Source organism: Primulina huaijiensis, chromosome 3, assembly GCF_012295235.1.
Source record: "Primulina huaijiensis isolate GDHJ02 chromosome 3, ASM1229523v2, whole genome shotgun sequence".
Classification (NCBI taxonomy): domain Eukaryota; kingdom Viridiplantae; phylum Streptophyta; class Magnoliopsida; order Lamiales; family Gesneriaceae; genus Primulina; species Primulina huaijiensis.
Window position 1 is genome coordinate 25,035,393 of NC_133308.1, and position 26,685 is coordinate 25,062,077.

General features: G+C 30.2%; 2 protein-coding genes across 2 annotated transcripts; both read right to left on the reverse strand.

Moving 5' to 3' along the window:
• Positions 1-9,638: 9,638 nt before the first annotated feature.
• On the reverse strand, positions 9,639-14,423 carry LOC140974011 (transketolase, chloroplastic-like). Its single transcript, XM_073437208.1, has 7 exons — positions 13,852-14,423; positions 12,465-12,555; positions 11,807-11,912; positions 11,448-11,730; positions 11,170-11,318; positions 10,866-11,019; positions 9,639-10,726 (listed from the first exon to the last, which is right to left on the reverse strand). The coding sequence occupies exons 1-7, from the start codon at positions 14,335-14,337 to the stop codon at positions 9,755-9,757; spliced, it is 2,241 nt and encodes a 746-aa protein (XP_073293309.1). The 5' UTR covers positions 14,338-14,423; the 3' UTR covers positions 9,639-9,754.
• A 1,407-nt stretch (positions 14,424-15,830) lies between these two features.
• Positions 15,831-20,124, reverse strand: LOC140974012 (phenylalanine ammonia-lyase-like). Its single transcript, XM_073437209.1, has 2 exons — positions 19,622-20,124; positions 15,831-17,655 (listed from the first exon to the last, which is right to left on the reverse strand). Exons 1-2 carry the CDS (start codon positions 19,960-19,962, stop codon positions 15,903-15,905), a joined length of 2,094 nt encoding a protein of 697 aa, XP_073293310.1. The 5' UTR covers positions 19,963-20,124; the 3' UTR covers positions 15,831-15,902.
• Positions 20,125-26,685: the final 6,561 nt, after the last annotated feature.

The following is a 26,685-nucleotide window of genomic DNA, read 5'->3' on the forward strand; positions in this document are numbered from 1 at the left end:
CCTTATGATCATTAAATAATATTCATTATTATAGGTCTTTTTGTTTTGTTTTTTCTATATTAATTTATTGATGGAATCTAAAATTAAAGAAAAATAACATATCATTAAATTCATTAATAATGTAAATAATAAAAATAATTCATTAATGGAATCTAAAATTAAAGAAAAATAACATATCATTAAATTCATTAATAATGTAAATAATAAAAATAATTAATAAATATCTCTTTGTTTGTTTGTTTTTCCATGTATTAAATCATAAGAGTTTATGTGCCAATTTTATTTTTAATTTGAGTAAATTAACATTCATGAATAATGTAAATAATAAAAATAATTAATAAATATCTCTTTGTTTGTTTGTTTTTTCATTTATTAATTAATATTCTAAAATAAATTTAAAAAAAATGAAATATAGCATATGCCCTTATGATCATTAAATAATATTAATTTTTATAGGTCCTTTTGTTTTGTTTTTTCTATATTAATTTATTGATGAAATCTNGACAAAATATTACTTTTATGCTAAGATTATTAATTTTTATTGTGAATATCGGTAGGGTTGACCCGTCTCACAGATAAAGATTTGTAAAACCATCTCACAAGAGACATACTCCTATTAATGACTTGTAAAATAAATTGAAGAAAAATAAAATTTAACCAAAATTTTTTGGAATGAAATTTAAATTTAGCCTTTGTTTTTCGAAATGAAATTTACACTGCATTTTTTTAAAAAAAAACTATATCTATAATGAAATTTAAAATAATAATAATAATAATAAACACATGTTTTATTGTTAGTTTTTCCCAATTAATATATGAAAACGAATAGAAAAAAGACATGCGTTTATTAATATTATTTAACGAAAATAAGGACATATATGTAAATTCACACAATTATATTAGAGTTTTCAAATTTATTAGTCGTGTATTATTTACGTTATTAATATATGTTAATTTACTCAATTTAAAAATAAAAATTAGCCCAAAAACTCTTATGAGACTGTTTCACGAGTCAGCAGCTTGACGCACGAGAACTTCCCAGGAGTTCACCCATAATGCATGCTTAACCCAACAAAATTGAATGATAGTAAAATATTAATTTTTTAGTTTAAACATTTCTTGATCTTTATGTTAAAAGTTATATTTGTTAACCAAAACAAGACTTTTATTTCTTACAATTGTGATCTACCGTGCAAAGCTCTACACTAAACTAATGATGAACATAATGAGGATTGCACTGACGCGAGTGTCAATAGGCCAAACAGCAAAACCCTGTGTGTGACAAACATAAGTAATTGTTTGATACTATAAGAGAACACTTCAAAAAAAGCAAAATGAGTTTAAACTGATTTTATGTATAATAATTACTATTATATACATCAAAGTGATAGAAAAATGAGGAATAAGAATGAATTCAAATCATTTTAGGTGAAACAAACTGTTCTTACATTTACGGTTACTTAAAATGATTTATAAAATTTTTAAAATTTTCTTATGTTTTTTTTTGAATATTTTTTTCTTGAAAAATAAAAGTTTTTTAAAATAGTACAATTATATTCAGGTTTTATGTCCTGTCAAGTTTCCACCAATAAATACTTGTAGAACTTGTAGCTATTTTTTCAAGGACGTGATTTATGCATATAATTTTATAACTTCAAAATATATTATGAGAAATTTAGAAATTATGGTTGCTGTAAAAAAATTTTTTGATAAATTTGTTTTTGTTTTTGTTTTTACTTTGAATACTCATAGTCTAATTATTATTTTTTTTTACAAATTTAAGGTTGTGATATTAAAATAGGTGTCACAGTGATATTCAAAATATATTTCTGATTATGAATCATATTAATAAATATTTTTATGTTAAGACAGAATATTACGACAATACATACTTATATATATATAACTTAAAACAATTCAATTATATTAGTATCCAAGAACTCAGAAAAAAATAAAATTTGAACTTTATCTAGGTATCATAGATTGAATTTATTGTTGAAAAATAAAAGATAGTGAAAGTAAATTGATATCTGTTCTGTTCATATCATCTTTTTATGTTCCACACGTGCAACGCACGTGCACATCTTCTAGTATTATATCTATTTCTATTATATATATATNAACTTTATCTAGGTATCATAGATTGAATTTATTGTTGAAAAATAAAAGATAGTGAAAGTAAATTGATATCTGTTCTGTTCATATCATCTTTTTATGTTCCACACGTGCAACGCACGTGCACATCTTCTAGTATTATATCTATTTCTATTATATATATATAAATATGTCACTTTAATTGTGAATTTACTTTGACACCCTTATTAATTATGAATTTATGTCATTTCAATTGTGAATTTATTTTGACACCCTTATTAATTATGAATTTATTATAAATATGTCACTTCAATCTCCATGTAAATTGATTTAATTAATTAAAATATATAAATATGTGATTTTATATGTGAATTTACATTTATCTCCTTATTCATTGTTTACTTTACATTAATTGCTTACTTTAAATGTGTCTTTTCTTTCTCTTTATTTATATTTTAAATATGTGTGATTATTAGTATTTAATTTTTTATGTCTACCCACATTATAATATGTTATTTTTATTTAATGATATCTTTTCATTATGTAAATTAGTATTTTGTTTTTTTTATGTCTACGCACATTATAATATGTTGTTTTTAATTCAATGATTTAGATTTTTTATTTATCTTTTCATTATGTAAATTAATTTAATTAATTAAAGTTTAGAAATAACTCATTATCGAATTGTGAATTTTCTTTGGTATCTTATTAATTTTTTTTCATGTCCTCATGTGACAGTTTGCTAGAATTTATGTGTTTAAATTAAAATTTTTTGCAACCAAAATTTTTTTGCGGTTTATATTTATAAATTATTTAAATAAAACACGGTAAAAGATCGTTGTGATTTGAGCCGTCAATGTGGGTTGGGTCTGTCCGTTTGGCCTGCACCGCCAAACAGTCTGAGTGAGTTGGGTTGAAATTTTGTCGACTCATTTAAAGATGAGCCTAAATGAGCTTGCATGAGTTTATATTAAATATTTATATATATAATATTATCGATTTTCGATCATGAATTCTTGATATAGAATAGAAAATATCATTTTGATTTCAAAATTGTGATGTTACTATCTTGTCCGAAAATTTTGGGTTGTTGAGACAATTTGACGGTCACTCAAAATTGAGTGTCAAGGTTGACATTTGAGTTGTATTTTTGGATTCCTGACAATATGTTCGTCAACATATTATTTTTAAGTTAGTTTTATCATTATCGTGATGGGTAAATATATTTATTACAATATATAAATATTATCATCTCTTTAAATTAATATTCACTTTCATGTTTGACATATTATGAGTCTTGGTAAAATGAGGAATAATAAATTCAAACAAACGAATACAAAAATTAAAATCTGGGGCGAAACCAGAATTATATGGTAGCGAAAATTAATATATAAAGTTTTAGTAAATTTATTGATGTTAAGATGTATCACAAATCTTATACCATAATATATAAAAATTCAACATTATAAACGAAATAAGTCAAACATATATGAAATATACAAAATTTTATTACATATACAATCAAGTAATTTATTATAATTGTATTTTATTCTACAAGAATTCTTGTAAAACTCAGTGATTGTAGATTTATCATCTATTAAATCAGCAAACTAAAGAGCGTGTCAATTAAACTAATTAAGTAATCACATATTCTTGAATTTCCTAATTAATTTTTTATCTTGATAATTTGTTTCATTTAATATTTTAAATTATAAGACACTGTTAATATAACTAAAGACACATTTTTTTAAATGTTCATAAGGACTCAATCACTAACTCATATGAAAAAACATTTATCAACATACTATATTGAAAACATTCTAATTAATTCAGCGCATTTGCTGAACATTTTCTAATTAATTAAGAAAAATTTATTTACAATAATCATATTTAATCTGTTTGGGCTAACACCATTTATTTTATAAGATATTCATCGCAATTCTTTATTTGTATGTTAATCTTTAAATCTGAATTATGATGTATATTGTTTTTCTAAAAGTTCTCAAATAATGATTTAATACATTTATTCGACACTTCAATTTTAACATTTTAAAATATATTAATTTTATATTGCAAGCGTGCAACACTTCTAATCGTGAGTATAAAAATTTAATAAAAATTCTAAAAATGAATTAGGTAGAACATAAAAAATTACACAATTAATCAAAAGACAGAAAATAAAAACTAAATAATTGTCTATTACCTATAAACTACTAATACCGATTTCTAAAGATTGAATTCGGTGAGAGTGGAGGCCACTATGTACTAAAAAAATAAAATATTAATGCTTGAATGAGTCACACTGCAAAGTTAGTTGAAGTAAAAACGAAGGATAAAGCGAGTTAATAAAAATATTATAATGGGTTAAGTTGAATGAGACATATATATATAAGTATCTCACTTGATCTCACCTTATGTTTTGTCACTGTACAAAGCAAAAGTTCATGCACTGTAGTGTTCTACATTTTCTTAATTTTTCTCTTGATTTCAAATTTAATTTCATCATCTATTGGTCTTCAAAGATTTATAAGCATTTTTTTCCAAACATCTAATCTTAAATGTGATCAATTAACCAAATAATTATTATACTTTTACAATAATAAATAGATTAATATATTTGAAGATAGAAAAAGTAATGTATTGAGAAGAATAAAAAAAGAATGTTAGAATTAATACTATAATTATATAATGTCAATTTTAAATTTAACATCCTACGTTCGAAAATGTGTTTATTAAGGTAAAGACTATGATGATAAACTAAAATAATAATTTATTTATCATTGTAACATAATAATAATATGATCGTTATTCGGAATTAGAAAATGATGTACTTTGAATTTTTTTTTATTAAATTGTATAAACAATTCTTTCAATATTATAATGGGTTAAATTGAATGAGACTTATATCTATTATATATATAAATATCTCACTTGATCTCACCTTATGTTTTGTCACTGTACAAAGCGAAAGTTCATGCACTGTAGTGTTCTACATTTTCTTAATTTTTCTCTTGATTTCAAATTTAATTTCATCATCTATTGGTCTTCAAAGATTTGTAAGCATTTTTTTCCAAACCTCTAATCTTAAATGTGATCAATTAACCAAATAATTATTATACTTTTACAATAATAAATAGATTAATATATTTGAAGATAGAAAAAGTAATGTATTGAGAAGAATAAAAAAAAAGAATGTTAGAATCAATACTATAATTATCTAATGCCAATTTTAAATTTAACATCCTACGTTCGAAAATGTTTTTAACATCCTACGTTCGATAATAATGTGATCGTTATTCGGAATCAGAAAATGATGTTCTTTGACTTTTTTTTATTAAATTGTATAAACAATTCTTTCAATATTTTTAGTGTATAAACATGTTAAATCTATTAAAATTAAATAGTAGAATTTAATGATGAATATGAATGTATTAATTCAACTTTCAATTTGAGTTTCGGGATTTTGTCAACATGCTATATATTCTGATTTTTCTTTTGTTTTAAATTTTAAATTTTCAAATTGATGAAAAATGTTTTTTTTATCTACTACTTATGTAGAATATCAAGTATATATTCTACTCAAATGTCTTATAAATTCATATGATATAGTAAAATGTTATTTGCATAAACTAATTTGTTGGGTACAATAATTGATCATGTTGGGTAGATTGATTGAAATGTTGTGTTTGGGTTGTTGTACTATTTAAAATGTTTGATTTGCGCTGTTACATAATCTATATGTTTTGATTTTTATTGATTGCAATTGGTGCAACTATTAGGAGATAGATTGTCTGGTACAATAATTGTCCAAGATGGGTAGGCGCTTGAGTTGTTGTATGATTTAAAGATTTGACTTGCATAGTTACCATCATTTATAGCTTTTGGTAAAACGACAAACGCTCGATCCTACATTATTCGATTGTAAAGCTAGAAGAAACATGTTGCATCAACTTTTCGTTTTGAATTGATCCCTTACATGTTACTCGATTTTTAAATTTAGAACCATTCTACAGTTTTCAAATATTATTATATATTGAATTATAATTTATCCCTTTCAAATTAGATAAATAAACAATAAAACTCATGTAAATATTATTAACAAAAATATTTAAATGAAATATTGGATTTGTCGATAATCAAAATAAGAAATAAAAAAATTTTGATCCTTGAGTGAAAAATAAGATATTTAAATAAAGTTATAATTGCCACAATGAAATAGTGCACATACATGCATTTATCACTATATTTTGCAACTAAAATGTCAATAAAAATTTCTCCATATTATTTTTATATCATATTTAAAATAATTATAAATCTTAATTTTTATTATTTTGAGTTCCCTTTTGTTATGAAAAATCATTGTGAATAAATTGAATTTGAAAATTCTTATATCTATGTATATTACATATTAATATATCAACATAAGTCTAGGTAATAAAAAAACTACAAAATGAATTTATTCATCTTCAATGTACACAAATTATATAGTAAAGATATATGACAATTAAGACAATGAAGTAGAATATATGTTCATATATAACAAAATATATAGACAAGAAAAAAAATAAAAATATTTTTCTAGATATAAATGCAATGAATTTTTCTCAAGATAAGGGTACACAAATGATCCTGTTAAGATATTTAAACAATTAGAAAAATTAAATATATTATTTTTCTGGAGATAATACCAATACGACATTAGTAATTTGATTGTGCTAATTATACTTATAAGTTAATATGAAATATTAAAATAAGTGTCATAAGAGTCGGTAAAAAGATGATTTATTTTCAAAATTATTATTATTATAAATTACATATAAATCACAACATTTAATCAATATTTTTTTATATCAATCCATCAATACTTTTTATGTGATGATAGATTGTTATAATAATTAGGGGTGAACATTCGGTTGGTAATTAGTCATAACCTGACCGAACCGAAATATTTAGCAATAACCAAACCCATCGAATTAATTTTCATAACCGATAAAAACCGAACCGAATTTTCGGATTGACTCGGTTCGGCCAGTTAATTCAGTTTAACCGAAGTTTTGCTCACCCTTAATAATAATGTGTAGTTTATATGTTATCAAGTATAAGTGTAATAAATTAAAGGTGACTAGGAAAGTAATAGCATTCAGTAAAAATTGTTGTCAATTTACATGAAAGAGAATACTAATCAAACAATATTGTAAACAAAAATTTCATATCAATGATTGTCAAAAAAGATTGTAATAATTGAATATTGTAATAAAATATATGCATTATTGAAAGAATATGACAAAAAAAAACAATATGATAAAAAAGATATGAGCAAATTTTAGTAGTCAAATCTTTTTTTAAAATTTAAAAAATATGTTTTTTTTCCAAATTAGTTACATATGCTAATTAACACGAATTTTCAAAATTTACAATACTATTATCATTATCTTTTGTCGAGTTAACTAATTTTATTTCAAATTCTAATTACTTCAACATATGTTTCTCACGTGCGTTGCACGTGCATTATTTCTAGTATATATATATATATGTGATATGCACATGTGAGACAAAGACGCGAAGTCTATCATTTCTCATCAAATGTATGCTCGAATAAGAATTGTCTACGGACACATTCTGTTTTTCCATAACATAAACATGCAAATCCCAACAACAGCATATTTGTGTTTCCAATGTCGTTGTTTGGACAAGATTTGTATAAAGGATGAGCGATGGGAAAGCTAGTTTGATCACGGTATATATGTACCTCAACCGCTTATTGATCCGAAAATGATAAATTTTGATTCGATGGTTGTTTTTAATCTTTGCACATCCCTCGAATAAATAAGTAGGAACATGAAACATATAATAAATCATGACAAATATTGCATTGTCATAATATGGCTTGATGTGGAAAATTTGCTTCCAAGAGAAGATTTGATATTTACCTAATCAATGAAAATCATCGACGGTGGAAATACAAGTTTGACTTGCTCACAAATCATGACTCTCCCAACATTTCGACTATATTATTTCGAATAAAATTCTCAAAACCATGTTACCAAAACTATATTTTACCTAATATAATTGTCATAGGAAATTTGAGAAAAACCAAAACCAAAATCGGGTATATTTGACCAAAACATAAATAATCTAGAGTGGGTCTTATGTGAGACCGTCTCACGGATCTTAATCTGTGAGACGGGTCAACCCTACTCATATTCACAATAAAAAGTAATACTCTTAGCATAAAAAGTAATAATTTTTCATGGATGACCCAAATAAGAGATCCGTCTCGCAAATACGACCCGTGAGACCGTCTCACACAAGTTTTTGCCAATAATCTATACTAGTATCCCTGAAAAAAAAATCTTGTGAAAGGTTTTTAAATTAATTAAAATAAAGAATTAAACTTTTATTTTTCTCACGTGGGGACAATGATATTACACGAGAAAAATGAATTTGTAGGAGAATCAACATCAAATCACCAAATTATTATTAAATTTTATTTATGTATTTAACAAGAAATACAAAGATAATCAAAATGTACAATCAATACTTATCCCAATGATAAACTAGGTTTCCTGCTAAAGCAATACCATTGTTCTCCGCTGACCAAATGCACTTCCCCTGACTACACGGACCGCCGGGCTGTTCCGAATTAAAAACCTCGAACGACTTGTAATACAATCCCCACTGGAGATCGCAAGAAAACAAAGTAGAAAATGGTATCACGCAGAAACTGAAGTGAAATTCCTTGTTAGGATACAATGCAATGTTTCCCAGATCGTCGTCCGAGGAGGCACAATGAACGAGTAGCTTTTCAGAATTCGGAGGAAGATGACTGACGACATGAACCGTGACCATATGCGATGAAGAACATGTCGCCGGCTTTTCCAGTGTCGTCGTCGTTTGGACAAGATTCGCGTAAAGGATGAGCGATAGTAAAGCGAGTTTGATCATGTTGTATATACCACAACGATGAGGATTGATTGATTTGTTTATGTATTGAATTAACTTTGTTTCATGTAGTAAACCATCATGACAAATATTGAATTTGTCATAATAGGGTTTTATATGGAAAATCGGATTTCTTAAACTTTTATTACATACCGCCTTGATTTTTTTTAAATTGCGGGGAAAAATAATGTTAATTTGGAATGATTGTCAGAAAATCTGAAATTAATATCATCTAATATATATATATATATATATATATGGGGGCTAAAATTCCAAGAGAAGATTTGAGATTACCTAAACAATGAAAATCATGGGTGGAAATGTGATTATATATATCCCAACATTTAGCAGCATCTGGACCATGTAAATTCGAATAAAATTTTTCGAAATCTGTGATTTCAATCAATATTTTACCTAATATTATTGTAATATGAAATTCAAGAAAATCCAAATCCGAACTTGAAAATGATCTCGAGAGTCCACATGCATGTAATATTATTTATAAATCAAAAGCACACACAGTGTGCATCCATAAATCAAATTATCCAATTTATATATATGACAATTATTTCAGTATATATTATCACTTTCCTTATTTCCGGTTGACAAAAAGAATAATATATCCATGCAATTTATTTATTTTGAACACACTTCAATTTCCCTAATCCAACGTATATGATATGATGATATTATTACTAGAAAACCCAAGATTTGGCCATTATTTTGACAGAAGTTCCCGAGCGATCCTGGTAATATTCTCTTCTGTAAAACCGTACTTGTTAAAAGTGTCCAAATAAGCTCCACTGGCACCAAATTCTTCCACACCAAGAATCACACCTTCTTGTCCAACATACTCCCTCCATCCCAGAGGATAGCTAGCCTCGACACTAAGGCGCTTAGTTACGCTACGTGGCAAGATGTGCTCTTTGTACTCGACAGGCTGCCTGTCGAAGAGCCTCCAACACACTAGCGAAACGACTCTCACCTTCTGCCCTTCTTTCCTCAGAACATCCGCACTACTTTCACAAAGACATAACTCAGATCCCGTACCGATCAATATGATGTCCGGTAAATCTTGCCCCGAGTTGTCACTCACTATATAACCACCCCTTGCTACTGCATCAACATCCGTTCCTTCCACATGTGCCGCCACTTTTTGCCTTGACAAGGCAATGAGACTTGGCACGTCTCGATTCGCAACAGCTACTTTGTATGCACCGGAGGTCTCATTCCCATCTGCTGGGCGGAAAACTAGAAGCCGTGGAATAGCTCGTAAGCCAGCGAGCTGCTCAACCGGCTGGTGTGTTGGCCCATCTTCTCCCAAACCAATTGAGTCATGAGTCATTACATAGATGACTCCGGCTTGACTTAGGGCAGATAGCCTGATCGAGTTCTTCATGTAATCAGAGAAGACAAGGAAGGTTGCCGCAAATGGAATCAGACCGCTACCATGCAATGCGATGCCATTTGAAATTCCGGCCATGGCATGTTCCCTCACACCATATCTGATGTTTCGACCCCATGGAGAGGCAGGCAGCTGAAAATCACCGTAGTCGTGTAGATAGGCTTTGTTAGAGGAAGCAAGATCTGCACTTCCGCCGACAAAGCCTGGAAGAACTTTTGCAAGATGGTTTAAGCACTTCTCGGAGTAGCCCCGTGTTGCATCGAGAGGGTCGGATTGAGACCATGTCTGAACAAATTCAAGACTCAATTCAGGGACCGTTTTGAAGGAAATAAAACATAATTTCAATTGATCGCAAAGGACAACATAATTTCAAAACTTATTTTTTCGTTCAGCATGACACAATCTTGGATCCAAGCATTCATACCGGCAACGAATTTTCCCAACCCGGCACCAATCCTCCATTTAGAAGAACCTGGAACTCTGCTGCTCCTTCTGGGTATTTGCTTTTGTAACAACTCAATTTAGAATGCCACTCCTTTTCCAATACTTCTCCATAATCGCCTTGGGATTGCATTTCCCTTCAAAGGCATACACACAGTTTCAAACAATCGACATCATCATATCAATTTTACATTTATCGCATACCCTGCTTCTTCGGTCAAGATCAGATGGGTTCATATTATCTTAGTTTATACATCATGAGTAACACTAGGCGCAGTAATTTATACCTATAGGTCATAGGAATCACATGGAACCGGTCTCGATCCTCCCACTTAATCTTCTGCTTCATCTGTTTCTCATCTTCTTCATCAAATACACCATGGTGTGCTTTTGAAGTTCCTTCCTTTTTCGACAATTTTCCAATGCGCGTCTTCACCTAAATTCATTTGTTTATCCGTCGGAACCGTAAAATCAAACAAAAATAGGAAAGAAAAGAAACCATGGTCGATTCAAGACGAAGATAAGAACTCTTATATATACTCAAAATTTCCAGTTGACGACATACCTGTATAAAAGTTGGCCTTTGGTTTTCCTTGTAAGCTTCCAACAGAGCGTTTTTAAGGGATTTCATGTTTCCACGTGTATCATCTATGATTATTGTATTCCAACCCAGTGCCTTAAATCGTAACGATATATCCTCAGAAAATGCGAGGTTGGTGGAACCATCAATTGTGTTACTATTATCATCATAAATTAATGTAAGCTTATTAAGCCGCCAATGTGCTGCCAGCGATGCTGCTTCGTGTGAAATTCCTTCCATGGCACAGCCATCACCCATGATGCAATACCTGTAATAATAAATGCAATATACTACATGTCTTGTACTCAAAATTATTTAGTTTTTGTCTTAGTTTTTAAGCTTACGTTCGATGGTCTACGATTGTAATATCTGGTTTGTTGAACCTGGCTGCTAAGTGGGCTTCTACGAGCGCTAGACCAACGGCGTTTGCTACTCCTTGTCCTAGGGGCCCTGTTGTTTAACAAAAAACATTGAAACACTTTAATTAACCAGAGTTTTGTACTTAACTTGATATAATTCTATTAAAAAACACTTGTCAACAAAAAAAAAAGTCCCTCAGCACCATTAAATCACTAAGCTCAACTTTCATCTCTGCTCGACCGATGGTTCTTGCAGACAGATTCTCTTCTGCCTTTTTACTCAAGGGCCAATCCTCAGATGGCCGAAGAAATGTTCTTTGTAATTGTAGTTACAATCGTTATGTCCCCTCCAACAGCTAATGTTTTCGAACCTACCTTTTGCGATCAGATCTTCACTTTCACTATTACTTTCGATACTATCAAGGTCAAAAATCGAGTTCTTGAACATTACCATTCTTGTAGAAAAAAGAAGAAACTTTTACATGATTCTAGATAGATGTTTTAGCAATAACTCAAGCACCATATTTTAATCCAACAATTGAGTCTTTTCCAGAATACTCTAATTATTGTACTTGGTACACGACATCAATACCCACCCCAAGGCCTGAAAATTTTGGGTAATTAGGTCATCTTAGATCTGTACCTGTGGTAACTTCAATTCCATCTGTCACTACATTCTCTGGATGGCCGGGTGTATTACTTCCAAGTTTACACAACCGTTTGAGGTCCTCAATCTGGACAATTTAAAGAACGAACAAATAGATATTCAACTAAACAAGTTGATGAAAAAGTAACCTGAAAAACATTATCACTCTGCCTCAGGTTGCAGTCATTTCAAGAAAGAAATACGTGCCCAATAAGACCTATATAACAATGTTAATATCCGAAAATTCATGAAATCCATTAATATGTCCAATAGTTGTTGCCAATAAGACAGTCCAATTTTTTAATCAAGGTGAACCTCAACTCAATAGACTATATATCCTTTTGCAACTCCTCTCGGTAATACATAAATTCGAAAAGCACCGAAAATCAAATTAATAAACGTAGGAGAAACGTGCATTTCCAAACTCCACAATAAAGGCCTAGCTAGCTGGAATCACTCAGTTAAAAAAATATAAGAGTCGCCTCGCCCAAAATAAATTAAGCACTCGATCCTAAACTGAATTCTTTGGCTCAGTCTTCGATGGTCGTGATTATTTCCATGATTGAATGGATTTAAGCACTCGATCCTAAACTAAATTCTTTGACTCACTGATTCGATGGTCGTGATTATTTTCATGATTGAATGGAAGGCGACTATAATGAAAAGAAAGGGCACGCAGAACAGGACCGGCCACCACTGTTCAATAGGTATATCCTAAAAAAGGTTACTGCACACGTGGTGTAAGCATCGTAGTCCAGATAGAATAGCCAGAAAACTCCTTCAAATTGCATTAATTCACACACACGGAACACAAAAAATTGGGAAGAGCAGGGAAGAGCCATATATTTCGAAAATGTTTTGTTTGAATTTCAAAGCCCCATTAACAAAACGATGTCCATATCTGTAAGACGAAATCACAATCAAGACAAACCATTTTTCCCAAAATGAAAGCATAAAGGAGAATGACTACTTTTAAGGAGCGTGGAACCACAGCAGAATCAAATTCCGAAATCCCTGAATCAACCTATTACTGAAGCAAAAGTAACTAAAAGGCAAAAAAACGTTATTCTGTACGTATAAAAGATGGACTTTACTCGGAAAAACGCGACCCATTGCGGCGAAATCACGTTATCTGCTACCTATCCACCCCCAAAAAACACTACTTTTTCATCCAAATCTGATGTATCTATGATCACGTTGAATGCGATAACACTAATAACTGTTTCAGTAGCATTCACAATATATACTTCTAAAAATTATCTGTATTCTATATTAACTTCCAGTGAATCAATGTATTCTTAACACTATATCAATCATGCTGACTAATCAACAAAAAAACAGCCAGAAAGAAAAAAGCAAGAAACACTGTGAAAACGAAAAAAACCTGAATAGACTGAAACCCAGCAAGATGAAGGCAAACATACTGAAGCAGACAGCCATGGCCGGCACTGAGAACAAACCTATCCCGATCAAACCACCCGGGATCCTTAGGATTGTACCTCAGCACGTGCCTGTACAGCAAGTATCCAACCTCAGCCATCCCCATCGCCATTCCAGGGTGCCCCGATCGCGCCTCCTGCACAGAATCAACCACCAGCATTCTGAAGTTGTCCACGCACCTGCTGTCCACGAGCTCCTGAAATCTCTCGTCGTCTTCTTCGATCTCTTTCTCCAGAGCTGAGAAATGGGACGGGTAAGCTGTTTGGAGCTCCTGCTTCCATAGGAGCTTGTAGTTTTGGTCTGTGGAGAGATGGGTTGTTTTGTTGTTGTGGAGGAGAGTGCTTTTGCATGAAAATCGTTGGGTTCTGGTGTTTTGTTTGGTCGACTTTGTGGGAAAGAGGAGGGGATTGGGGCTAGAAGCCATTGCCATGTTGGTTACAACTCAGTGTTTCTTGATCAAGACTGAAATTTTCGTTCAGACAGAAGATGATGCGAATATGTACACATATATTATATTATAGAAAGAAGAGTGTAGCAGGTTTACGTAGCAGAAAATCGAATGAAAAGAGGTACGTGGCGAGAGAGCAAAATGGAGGATTTCTTTTTGTTTGACTGAATTTGTCGGAATACGATGTGGTTCATACAGGTGGAAGATCACTTCCCGAAGGTTATAAATTTTAAATATTTAATATTAGATGTCAAACTAATTTGTTATTTAAAAAATAGATCTTATTTGAAATTTTATTAATTTTATAATATTTCATATCTATCATAGTAATACAACACATAATAATTATTATTAGTAACTTTGACATACGTGTGACAAAATGTAAGAATGATTCAATAGAATTTTATAAAACTATATAACAATAAAATATTTATTATTGGGGTCTTTGGTAGAAATTTTCGGTTTTTGACAATTTTGTTTGAGAGTAAGTAGATGAATGGTTTTTGAGTTGTAAGATTGTAAACGATTTGCATAAAAATAATTAAAATTATAATCAATTTTTATAACTATAATTAAAATAATTACATAGTAATTTTATTATTTTTATATACATATGAAAAGGTGAGTTGATCCCATTTTTTTTAACAAAAAAATTGAATAATTTATTTTGACAACTTATACACAGTTAAGTTTTGGGCTTATTAGCTTATCCCTTTTAAATCTTTCTTTTAAAGTTCAACTTGGGCTATCCTTTGAGTTGGGTTCAGGCAGCACAGATCGCCCGATTAGATAAAGATTGGGTTGATAAGTTGGACAGGATTAATATGGGCTTAATTACAGCCTCATTAAAATATGGGATTGGCCATGAATTCTTATGGACTTTACAAATTTAAAAGCCGACACTTTATTTTTTTAATAATAAAAAAAAAAAACCGATCCAACAGGTCTTTTATAATAGTTAGCTTCATAGTTTTACAAAAACTTTTATAAAACTGTTTAACAGGTCAATTATGTGAGACATATATCCAATCTGATTTTTCTCATAAAAAATTATTACTTTTAATGTCAAAAGTATTAATTTTCATTCTAGATATAGATCATATCGACTCGTCTCACACATATAAACACGTGAGACATTCTCACAATATATTTGTCCCATAATTTTTAGATGTCATAAATAAACAGAGATGAAATCCAAATAAAAATCAATTTTAAGCTAAAATTTTAAGAAAATATATTGTTTGATAATTTTTTGTAGTTCAAGTTTAGTTTCAATTTACGACAAAAAAATTGAACCGTATATTGTAAGGATTACATGAGTTCAAAAAAAAAATAGTATTAGTTTATCCAATTTAGATTTGAAAAATTCATTGTATTAATCAATAAATAAAAAGAAAAAAGAAAGAAAGAAAGAAGAATAAGATTTGACAAAAGAATGGGTGAAACAGATTTCTAATTTAAATTAAACATAAAAATAAAAAAGAGGAAATATTTATTAATTTCTAAAATCCATACATGCACAATAAGTTTAGTTATCATATATATGTTTACAAGATCAAATTGGAAGGAGCACTATCCCATCCCTTCAAACAATCCAACAAAGGATCAATCAGTTTCCCTTCACAAATGGCTGAAAATACCTTATCAAAGTCTTCGCCGGGCGACCGAGCCTTTTCGCCGGTCAAGAAAGTAGTCCCCAAGTCTTCCCTCACAAACTTGTACAATGGATACGACCTGCACTCTTTGATCCTATTACCAATGTTTGGTTTTCCGCTTTCCAAGTTGAGTCGAGACCTTTCGACTTCGTCGGGCAAAAGCGCGTTCAGTTCTTCCTCAAATGCAATGATTTTATGGAAAACAGATGTGCTAAGCTGCTTCTCATTTTCGCCATTCGCCAAAGCGTGATGGACTAGTACCTGCCTTAGTTTTTGCATCAATGGATAGTTAGCACTGCATGGATCATCGATATAGGTAAAGGCATGCTCGCTGTCGACAACTTTTAGCAAATCTTTCTCACAAAATCTTGATGGATGGATTTCACCATTTTGGCTTGCTATCAGGACTTTTCTAGCCACTTGGCTGACAGCATTTTTTACTCCAGCTTTCAGGTTCTCCTCCAAATGCCTCAGATCAATGGCCTGGCACAATGCCACCAAGAAAGTTGAAGACATGAGCTTCAATATGTCAACAGCTTCGGCTGTTTTTCTCGAAGAAATCAGCCCCAAAGAGTTAACATCTTGGTTATGTTGCTCAGCACTTTGGACATGGTTAGTAACTGGATTGGCAAGGAACTGCAGCTCGGAACAGTAAGCGGCCATGGCGATCTCAGCGCCTTTGAATCCATAATCCAGGCTTGGGGCACGTCCGCCTGATAGATTCGATGTCAACCCGTTGTTGTAAAAGTCATTCACAAGCTCGGAGAATTGTGCAAACATGAGCTTCCCAATTGAGGCAACTGCTAAACGAGCATTATCCATAGACACTCCTATAGGTGTACCCTGGAAATTTCCTCCATGAAGGGCCTTGTTTCTTGATACATCAATCAATGGATTGTCATTCACGGAATTGATCTCTCTTTCAATGGACTTTGTTGCTGCCCGAATGACTTCAATCTGCGGTCCTAGCCATTGCGGGGATGTTCGAAGGGCGTACCTGTCCTGTTTCGGCTTCTGCAGAGGGTCCATTTCATGATACTTTTGTGATTGTTTGACATATGAACTCCCCTCAAGAATATGTTCCATTATAGCAGCGGCCTCAATCTGACCTGGATGATGCTTTAGTTTATGTATCAAATGATCCACAAATTCCGGCTTTCCCTGCATGACTTCAGCAAAAACAGCAGACAGAACCTCGGATAAAACAGCAAGTATATTGGCCTCGAAAAGGACTACGGACGCCAAGCCCGAACCCACTGCAGTTCCATTCACTAATGCAAGGCCTTCTTTCGGTTGCAACTCGAAGAAGCCAGTGTCAATACCCGCAAGGGCGAACGCTTGGGCGGGGTCAAGGACTTTCCCGTTCGGCCCAACAGCCTTGGCATTGGGACGCCCCAGTAGAAGTCCGGCAATGTACGACAATGGCACTAGGTCACCGGAGGCCGTGATAGTGCCTCGAAGGGGCAAGCATGGGGTTATGTTGCTGTTAAGCAATTTGGCAATGGCTTCTAAAACCTCAAATCTTATGCCTGAGTAGCCTTGAAGTAAAGTGTTGATTCTTACAAGCATTGAGGCTCTTGTTGCTGAGTGAGGCAGTGTGTGGCCTGATTCAGTGTCATCGCCAAAGATTCCAGCATTGAGGAACCTGAAGCAGAAAAAATCACACAAATTTTGAGCAGATTAAAGAAATATATTTTAGAAGAAAATTTTTGTTTGGTTTGATATTTATAATATTGGTGTGTTTGGAAAATATATCCCACAAAATGCAAATTCGTAAGTCCAACTAAACAAATCNCACAAGTATTTTTATTTGTATGAGATGAGTGCAAGTCAAATCCATTTTTGGCAAAGTGAGATGTCATATGGTCATATATAGTTCACATCATCAACCAAAATGAATATTACACTTCAATAATACATTAATTGATCAAAACACAATCATTTTTTGTATCTTATAATTAATCACCAGCTTTTAATCAAAATTACCTTTAAAATGATTTAATTAATACAGACTCCAGAATTAATTAAATTGAGTGAAAAAACAAATTTTTTATATAAATTTAGGGAAAATTCAAATTTTCAAATTATGTACATGTATGTATGTATGAGAAATTGGATAAGTGGATAACAAATAAATATTTAAACACAAAATTAAAAACCGAAGGAAAAAAACACTTTAGTTTAATTATATTTTATATGAAAGTTCATTGTACAGAAAAGTATATTTTATATTAAAAGTTCAGTATATACATGCATATATGAAATGGAAATCTAGGTACTTAAGTGTAGAGATCATATGCTCGAGTGTTGGGAGAGAAAGAAATCACTTTCAGATATGGGATATTTCGGTATTGGGAGAGCAAAAAAAACCACTTTTAAGTTTTGAAATATTATATAAGTGACGTTATTCTGTGACTGATGGCGTATGAGAAAACCCGTGAAAGAGAAAACCCCAAAAGGATCCGTTCACGGGGTGAGCCACAGAGAAAGGCAAAGATCGAGATAATATATTATTGTTACAGATTATCAATTATATACCAGATCCACCTCCTCGAGCAGTCCCAATGAATTAGATAAGTTTATGGGATTTATTTGAGATTTTCCCTGAATATATAATATTCTCAAAGCAATTATATGTCGATACATTTACATTTTAACAAAAATAAAATTATTCTTTCTACATAATGTGGTGATAATAATCACTCGATTCAGTTGAAATTAAATTCATATTATAGGAAAAAAAAATGCTTTTCTTCATGTTCTTGATTAACTTTTATACAAAAATATTTTCTAAATATTTATGTATAAAATGTTAGAAAATTTAATATTTATTATATCTACTTTTTTTTTAATTCAATCCTAATTATTATTCTGCGTTCAGATTGACTGGTTGGAAATCAAGAATTTCAATATCGCGACCTCAAAAAAAATTAATTACTTTTGATTACGATTTTGTTTTAAAGAAATTTAAATTCATCAATCTCAATTAAACTAGTTCAAATATATTTGTTTAAATTCGATTGAAATTTCTCCACAAAATCAAATTCCTCGATCCCATTTAATTTTGATGTGCTTTATCTTCGTACACGTGAAGTGCCGGAACATAATTAACATGCATGCATGGACCTAACTTGGCACGTGTGATCTTGAGTTGTCCACTGAGAAACCAATTTTTCGTTCGCTATAATAATTATTTTAAAAAAAAAGAACACTTGGGAAAAAGAAAAAGAAAATACACTAATTAATAGAGCTACTGTTGTCATTATAAGGATTTTAATGAAGAGTAGGTCTCTTGTGAGACGGTCTCACGAATTTTTATTTGTGAGACGGTCTCACGAATCTTTGTCTGTGAGACGGGTCAACTCTACCGATATTCACAATAAAAAATAATATTCTTAGCATAAAAAGAAATATTTTTTCATGGATGACTCAAATAATAGATTCGACCCACGAAATTGATCCTTGAGTTTTTGTGTTTAATGAATTGCATTTAAAAAAAGTTGAAAACGTCAATTTTGTAAACCAGAAATTTATGTTTGATTAATAATTTAATAAAAGAAAAAATTTAATAAATAAACAATAACTTATTTATGATATAATTACGTGCTGACCTAATGAGCTCAATTTGTAGAGCACCACCTTGTCTGGTTCTCCTATGCGATGTTGCGCCAAACCCTGTGGTCACCCCATAGCTATCTGTCCCTTTCTCTATACTCTCCACAACCCAATCACTGCTGGCCTTCACCCCCTCCCTCGCCGCCTCCGCAAGCTCCACCGTCACCCCCGTCCCTCTGCCCGCCACCGCGGCCACCTGAGATATCGTCAGCGTCTCGCCCCCCAGCCGCACCGCCGGCCTCCGGTACTCCTCTACCATGCGCTTCACTTCATCATGATGGTTCCCTTTGAGCGACTCCGCCGCCGCATTCCAATTCAAGGGATCAACACAATCCATACTCGATGTTATGTTACGAAATTTGATGGAATAGCTAGAACCCTTGACGGAAAAAATATTTTTTTTGTATAAAAATTTATTCAAAACAGTAAATTTTTAGCTGATTATGCTGCAAGAATTAGGAAATGCGCAAAGCTTATGAAATATTATAGCTGAGCTGAATTTCCTGAGAGTGTTGGCCAACTTCTGGTATGTATAAATAGAGGCAAATTGGACATGGAGTGGTGGCTTATGCGTTAGTTGAAAACCACTCCTAGCCGTTGGATGAGATNGATGGTATGATTATATTTTGACGAAAAGAATATTCCATAATTTAAATATGATATTTATATTTATTCATTTACTATTGGAAAGGGATAAAAGTGCGTGGGTGGTTGTTGGGAAGAGCGTAGGCAAGTAAATAGCAGTAGCAAACTTTGACTGTTTGCTCATCTTCTTGGCACACGTTAAATATACATATATTAAATTTAAAATAAAATTTAATGTTGACTTTGTTAAATTTTTATACAAAACTAGTATTTTTGTGCATTTTATACTTTAAAAGACATATTTTGGGATTCTTTTCTTAAAAATTCAAAAAGAAAATATATATTTTTATTTTTTTTATTTAATATTAGAACTACTTTATTTTTATTTACCAAAATACTCTAAAAACTTTAAGTTGTAGGTTTATTATGTGCCCTTTTCTTAAATAAGAACTACTCTAGTGAATAAAGTATTTTTTCTATGCCATAGTCTAAAATTTGTAATTAATGTTTCAACTTATAGTGTATACAATTAAATGCACGCTACATCAGCGCATTGTGAGCATTGCCGTCTTTTCGGTTACCAAATTATGTTGGGTTCGTCCTTTTTTTCTTTAGGAAAAAAAAAATCGAACCGATCGAATTTTACATTAAATCCCGACATATTAAACCAAATTACATATTGGTTAATTTGTGGTTAATAGTATTGTAATGGCAGTTGGAGCATGTGGAAAAGTTAAATACCCTATCAGCCAAGACCTAAATTAAGACAACTGGCTATCCTCATGTACCCAAGCAGGAGGTACCTAACTGTGGAATGCTTTTAGACATACCAGCCTATATGGTTAGTTCGACTCTCTTTTGGGGTATACCAAGGGTAGATCGATCGATCCAAAGTTAAAAAAATAAAAATGTTTTTTTTTCATGTGATGCAATGTATTAATATCCGTGAAAATACATATGGTCGGATAATTCTAGCCTATATATTCAGTTTAATATTTCTAAACTTCTTTGTACAAGGCTCAAGGAGATTGCTACCTAACATGTATGTAAGTACTTGAGAACTTAGATGGATTATAAAAGTATTCGGCCTAGAATTCCTGTGCTGCCACATGCATGCTTGGAGTATATTCAAACCGACTGGCCAAGCTCACTGCTAGCTTGTTCAGTCAATGCTTATTGCAATATTCCTTCTTTTATATGTTTTAATTATGTATATGCTTGTAAAAACTCAGTTGATGAAAGTTTTGTGTTTGAAATGTGAAGGCTTATATTTTCCACACATAAATAGTTTCAATCTAATATAGCATCTAACATGTAAACTAAATATTTGGTTGTTGAAAAAGAGGTTTCTTTGATTGGGGTTAGGTATAATAAAAATAATGTTTGGTACAATCTACAATTGTGTGTGTGTGTGTTTTTTTTGGGGTACAATCTAGCTTTGTGTTTTAATTGTCAATTTTAGGTGGAATTTGGAAGGAAAGTTAAGTCTCAAATGTCATTTATATTTTTCTAAAAATATATGCTTTTGGTGGTTGAGCACCACATTACCTGTACACAAAAATTTTTACGAAATCGTTTCACGTGTCAATTTTATGAGACAGATCTCTTACCCGACCAGACATATAACAAATATTATTTTTATGTCAAATATATTACTTTTGACTTCAAATATGAATTGAGTAAACCCGTCTCACGGATATAAATATGTGAGTCACAAGATACATACTTCTATTTATAGGTGTAATGGTGCCCTTTCTTGTTTTAATAACAATAACAATAATAATAATGATAACAATAATGAACATATGTCCTTGACTCTAATATCAATTATATAATCATTAGTTTTCCGTTTTACAAAAAATTATAGCTAATGATGGTAGTACAATTTCAATCTTTTAAACCATATAACAATTCAAGCACAACAAATATGTATCAAAAAATGAAAATATTTTAAAGATGATGTTTTTTGTAACCTCTTACTTGGAAGTTTGTATCTATTTATCATTAAAAGGGCGAAAACTACACATTCCTATGTGTAAAAAGTTAAACATTAAAATTCTTATGAGATAGTCTCATATATCAATTTGATTAGACGAATCTTTTATCTCACCTAACTCATAAAAATGTTGTCAAAAATATTATTTTTTTATCCGAATATAGATCGAATCGATCCGTCTCACATATATAAATTCATGAATCCATTGAGACCTGCTCAAAGTTATGAGAGGGGTCGTTGGGAAAGAGACGCTCGTCACCGACCACCATTTCGTTATCAAATTGAATGTAATGACCTGGTTGAGGTTTCGAGTTAAGATTATCCGATCCTTTAAGGTTACGTGGAAAAATTTAAGTATTCTGGATATATTTAAGTATTAAAATTAAAATATATTCCAATAAAAATTGAAGTTAAAACGTCACCATCAATTTTCGAATTGGAAAATATTATTATTCATTGTTAATATTTTCACGTACGATGAAACGGTGAATTCCCTTTGTCATAGTATATATAATGAGGATCCGTGAGATTTTATTCAGAATAATAATTAAAAAAAAAAACTACATACATATAGATGGAAATTCGTATTTTTTTTACAATTTTAGGTAATAAAATTATACTTCATTAAATGAAAATTATTATATGAATTAAATTATAGTTGAAATACTATCAAAAAATAGTCTAATTTCTAATTTTAATGTTGATACGCATTTTTTTCAACATTTTTAAATTTTAAAACTGGCAAGGCCTTAGAAATTTTAATTTAATATTTTTTTTATTATAAAAAAATTAAACTTTTTTATAATAAAAAATTTTAATTTTATGAATTCAAAGTTGGTAAGGGTGCATAATAAATTCTAGAAAACTTGCAACAAGCCCAAACTGACATTTAAGACTGACACTGCATGAAATCCAAAATTACGTTGAGTGATCGAGCCCGATCCTATCTAATATATTTTGTAATTAATTTACTACACTTTTTATATATAAAGATTCTAAATTTTCCATTAAATCATCAAAGAATGTTGCAATTTTTTCTCATAGCAACTTATATACAGTAGCATTTGAAAAATGGGTTATATTTAAAACTTTAATTTGATTAAGATTTCTGGTTTAAAAAAAATTAGTTTAAAATAATTATTAGTAACATATTATTAACATAATTATCTTCGTACGATCGCTAATATATATTTTAAAACCAAGGAGTAACATTTTCAAATTAAACTAATTGGAAATAAATAAAAAATTTAAAATAAAATTCACAGGAGTCCTGAACACGTTACACGCTGTTTTAAAAAGCATTCCATTGAACCTCGTTGATTAGTTTGGTCTTCACGCTTAAGTTTTACGCGGTAGATCCATTGGTGGACAATTATTTTATTAAAAAAAATTAATGTTGAAAATGTGTTTAGACTAGTTTTAAAAAATTATTTTATAGTTAAAATTAATTTATTGTTTTGACAACTGTTCTTTAAAAATCTTATAATTTTCGTTGAACCCATGTTTTTTATTCTAAAAACATTTTTAAAAAAAATTTATTGTTTTTCAGAAACTATAATTGGAAGATCAATGTATCTCAAAACGTCTTCACTTCTTCCACTTAAGAATGATTCACTAGGGGTGTACAAAATTTCGGTTAAACCGAATTAACCGACCGAACCGAATTAATTCGGAAATTTGGTTGGCTTAATTCGGAAGTTCGGTTTTGAAATTTTAAACAATCGGTTAATTCGGTTCGGTTTTGTTTTTAATTTGAAAAATTCGATTACATCGAATTAATATATATATTAATTTAAATTGTATATGGACATTAAAATACATTAGAAAGAAACCCAACTTTTCATATATTAGAATGAAGCTCATTAATCCAAAGATTTTATCTTCAATATTTATATTTGTTATTGATATTTTTTGTTCAATGTTTCTTGTTATTTATAAGCTCTCCATTGTTTTTTTTTTTGTGTGTGTGTGTTAAAATTCGCATATTTTTAAAAATATCGGTTATTTCGGTCGATAAGCAAGTTTATTTCTTTATGTTCAGAGAACTTAAGTTCTTATATCACCAATTCTTCTCATTGGAAATGATTCACTAAAAGACTTTGAATAGTATAAGTAGTTTGCAAAATCCTAGTTCAGTTTGGACTTAAACACCGCCAAACTAAACTCCTAATATCTCAATTGATAATAGACAATATACAAACTGTTACTTAGATACAATGATTTATAATACTGTTATATCTCTGCATCAAATGATAATTGATGATCAGTTCTAATTCTTTGTAAAGTGTGCTCGATTGATTGAATTATTAAGTTTGGATATTTGGAAGTTGGATTCTTGATTCTCAGTTAAAGTCGCCACCTTACCAAACTGAATCATTTCTCTATATGTAGATGTTTTAAAATAGATCTGTTTCAAACAAAAAGTATATGTTGGCTTGTCTTTAGTCCATGTCAATATTCTCTGACAGTCGTACATTGTTTCGATTAATTTTGTACGGAAAAACTTTATCCAATAATCAGTTTGGGCTTCTGATGTAAACTTATTTGGGTGCAAGCTGATTCTTTGAAACTGGACGAAGAAAACTAATAAACTAATAATATGAATCAGTTTAGTTCGACTAGACCAGTTTAGCTTAAGAAATATTTCTGTTTTATATCCAAGTGTATATCAATTTTAGCTAAAGTCGGTTTTACCTTAATTATTTGTTAACATCAAAACATAACAGATGTACCCGCCACACACGTGAGATACAATAAATACTCTACACCATATTACTTTAAAAATGGTCATTATGTTAAGCTACTTGAGTTTTTAAAACGCGCTAGATTTTTTCAAGAAATGCTACCTTCACATGCCATTATTTTTAAGAGAAAACATGATAAAATAAAAAGTTAAAAAATAAACTAGATATGAAAAAAAAAAAAAAAAACTCTAATATAATCACAACTTTTCAAACTTTTATACATAAAAGTATATTTTATATTAAAATTTAGGGAGACTTGTTTTTGAATCCCTAGATCCAAACATAAGTTTGTGTTCAGTCTCTGTCAAACAAAATTATTATGCATTCTATACTTAACAAATATTTTTTGGATGAACTTCGGTATTAAATATTGAAAATCTGATACTAATATATAATATTTTAATTCTAACTGTTTTAGATCAGATAGAAAAGATAAAATTTTGAGTATAAAATTAGAACAACTATATTAATATCAACATTTGTTAAACTTATTTAAATATTCAAATATCATATATTATAATAAGATATAAAAGAATTGATATTAAAATATCATATATCAGTACCACATTTTGATTGTTATGTGCTGGCTTTCATCCGAAGAGAACATGTGTCATTAATATCAATGCTTGTTATACATGTTTGGGTACTCAAAAATCATATATTAATATCAAATATGAAATATTTGGTACTCGAATATCGTATATTAATATCATATTTTCAATGTTTTGTACCGGTTTTTATTCGAGAAAAGATGTGTCATTAATATCAATACTTGTTTGGTTACTCAAAAATCGTATATTAGTGTCAGATCTGAAACATTCGTTACTCCAATATCATATATTTGTACAAAATTTTCAATGTTTTATATCAAATCTGATTCGAGAAAACATATATGGACACTGAGAGTGCAAAAATATTTTTATGTGAATAAGGGAAAGCATAATTGTTTTGGTCGGACAAAAACTAAATACAAATAAAAGTATTTTATAAAAGATTTATTGATCTTTTACCGTAAAATTAAATAACATACACAAATCCATTATCAAATCCACTAAATTCCATTTCATATATTAGTCGAGAGAATGATTTGTTTGGTGACTAAAGATTAATCACAAAATTTAGTTTAAGTTGTTCCTTTGTGATTGTCCAAATTTATCCCATTTCGTGTTCTTCAATTCTTGCATTATGAGATACAAGACTTAAATCGAAAATATGAATTTGAAAAAACTCCTAAATCATCTATTTTTTACCATCCAAATATGTACTCTTTAAAAAAAAAACAAGGAAAATTTACAATTTTTGTTATGTATGTTTGTTATTGTATTTTTTTATCTTATATGTTGTCAAATTTCAGTCTTAATAATATAGTTTTAAAATTTTCGAAATTATAGTCATTTTTCTATTTGATCAATGTTGTGAAATTTAAGTGTCATGTCGATGTTACATCAAGATTATATCGAAAAATGAAAAAATTGTAAAAAAATATCAATCAAATAAAGATAATGGACAAAAACTAATATTTTATAACGACAAAAAAATCGTAAAAGACAAATATAAATTATATTTTTTTCCCAAAAAATTAATTTAAGAATCGAAGTCGTTATTACTAAAACCAGTTGATGTTAATTGGTGGCTTTGGATCTTTATTAGTGGCATTTGGTCACCATCATCTCCAGAAAAGACAGTTTGCGTTAAACATGGACAAGTCTACGAAATTATAATTATCGAATATATA

What these genes read in the sequence shown, in the direction of transcription:
- LOC140974012 (XM_073437209.1), bottom strand. Translation starts at nt 19,962, where the DNA reads ATGGATTGTGTTGATCCCTTGAATTGGAATGCGGCGGCGGAGTCGCTC. An exon ending in CTACAAATTGAGCTCATTAG is followed by an intron (nt 17,656 to 19,621) that starts GTCAGCACGTAA and finishes TTTCTGCTTCAG; the next exon opens with GTTCCTCAATGCTGGAATCT.
- LOC140974011 (XM_073437208.1), bottom strand. Translation starts at nt 14,337, where the DNA reads ATGGCAATGGCTTCTAGCCCCAATCCCCTCCTCTTTCCCACAAAGTCG. An exon ending in TGGAATTGAAGTTACCACAG is followed by an intron (nt 11,913 to 12,464) that starts GTACAGATCTAA and finishes GTTAAACAACAG; the next exon opens with GGCCCCTAGGACAAGGAGTA. An exon ending in GTTGGGAAAATTCGTTGCCG is followed by an intron (nt 10,727 to 10,865) that starts GTATGAATGCTT and finishes GAATTTGTTCAG; the next exon opens with ACATGGTCTCAATCCGACCC.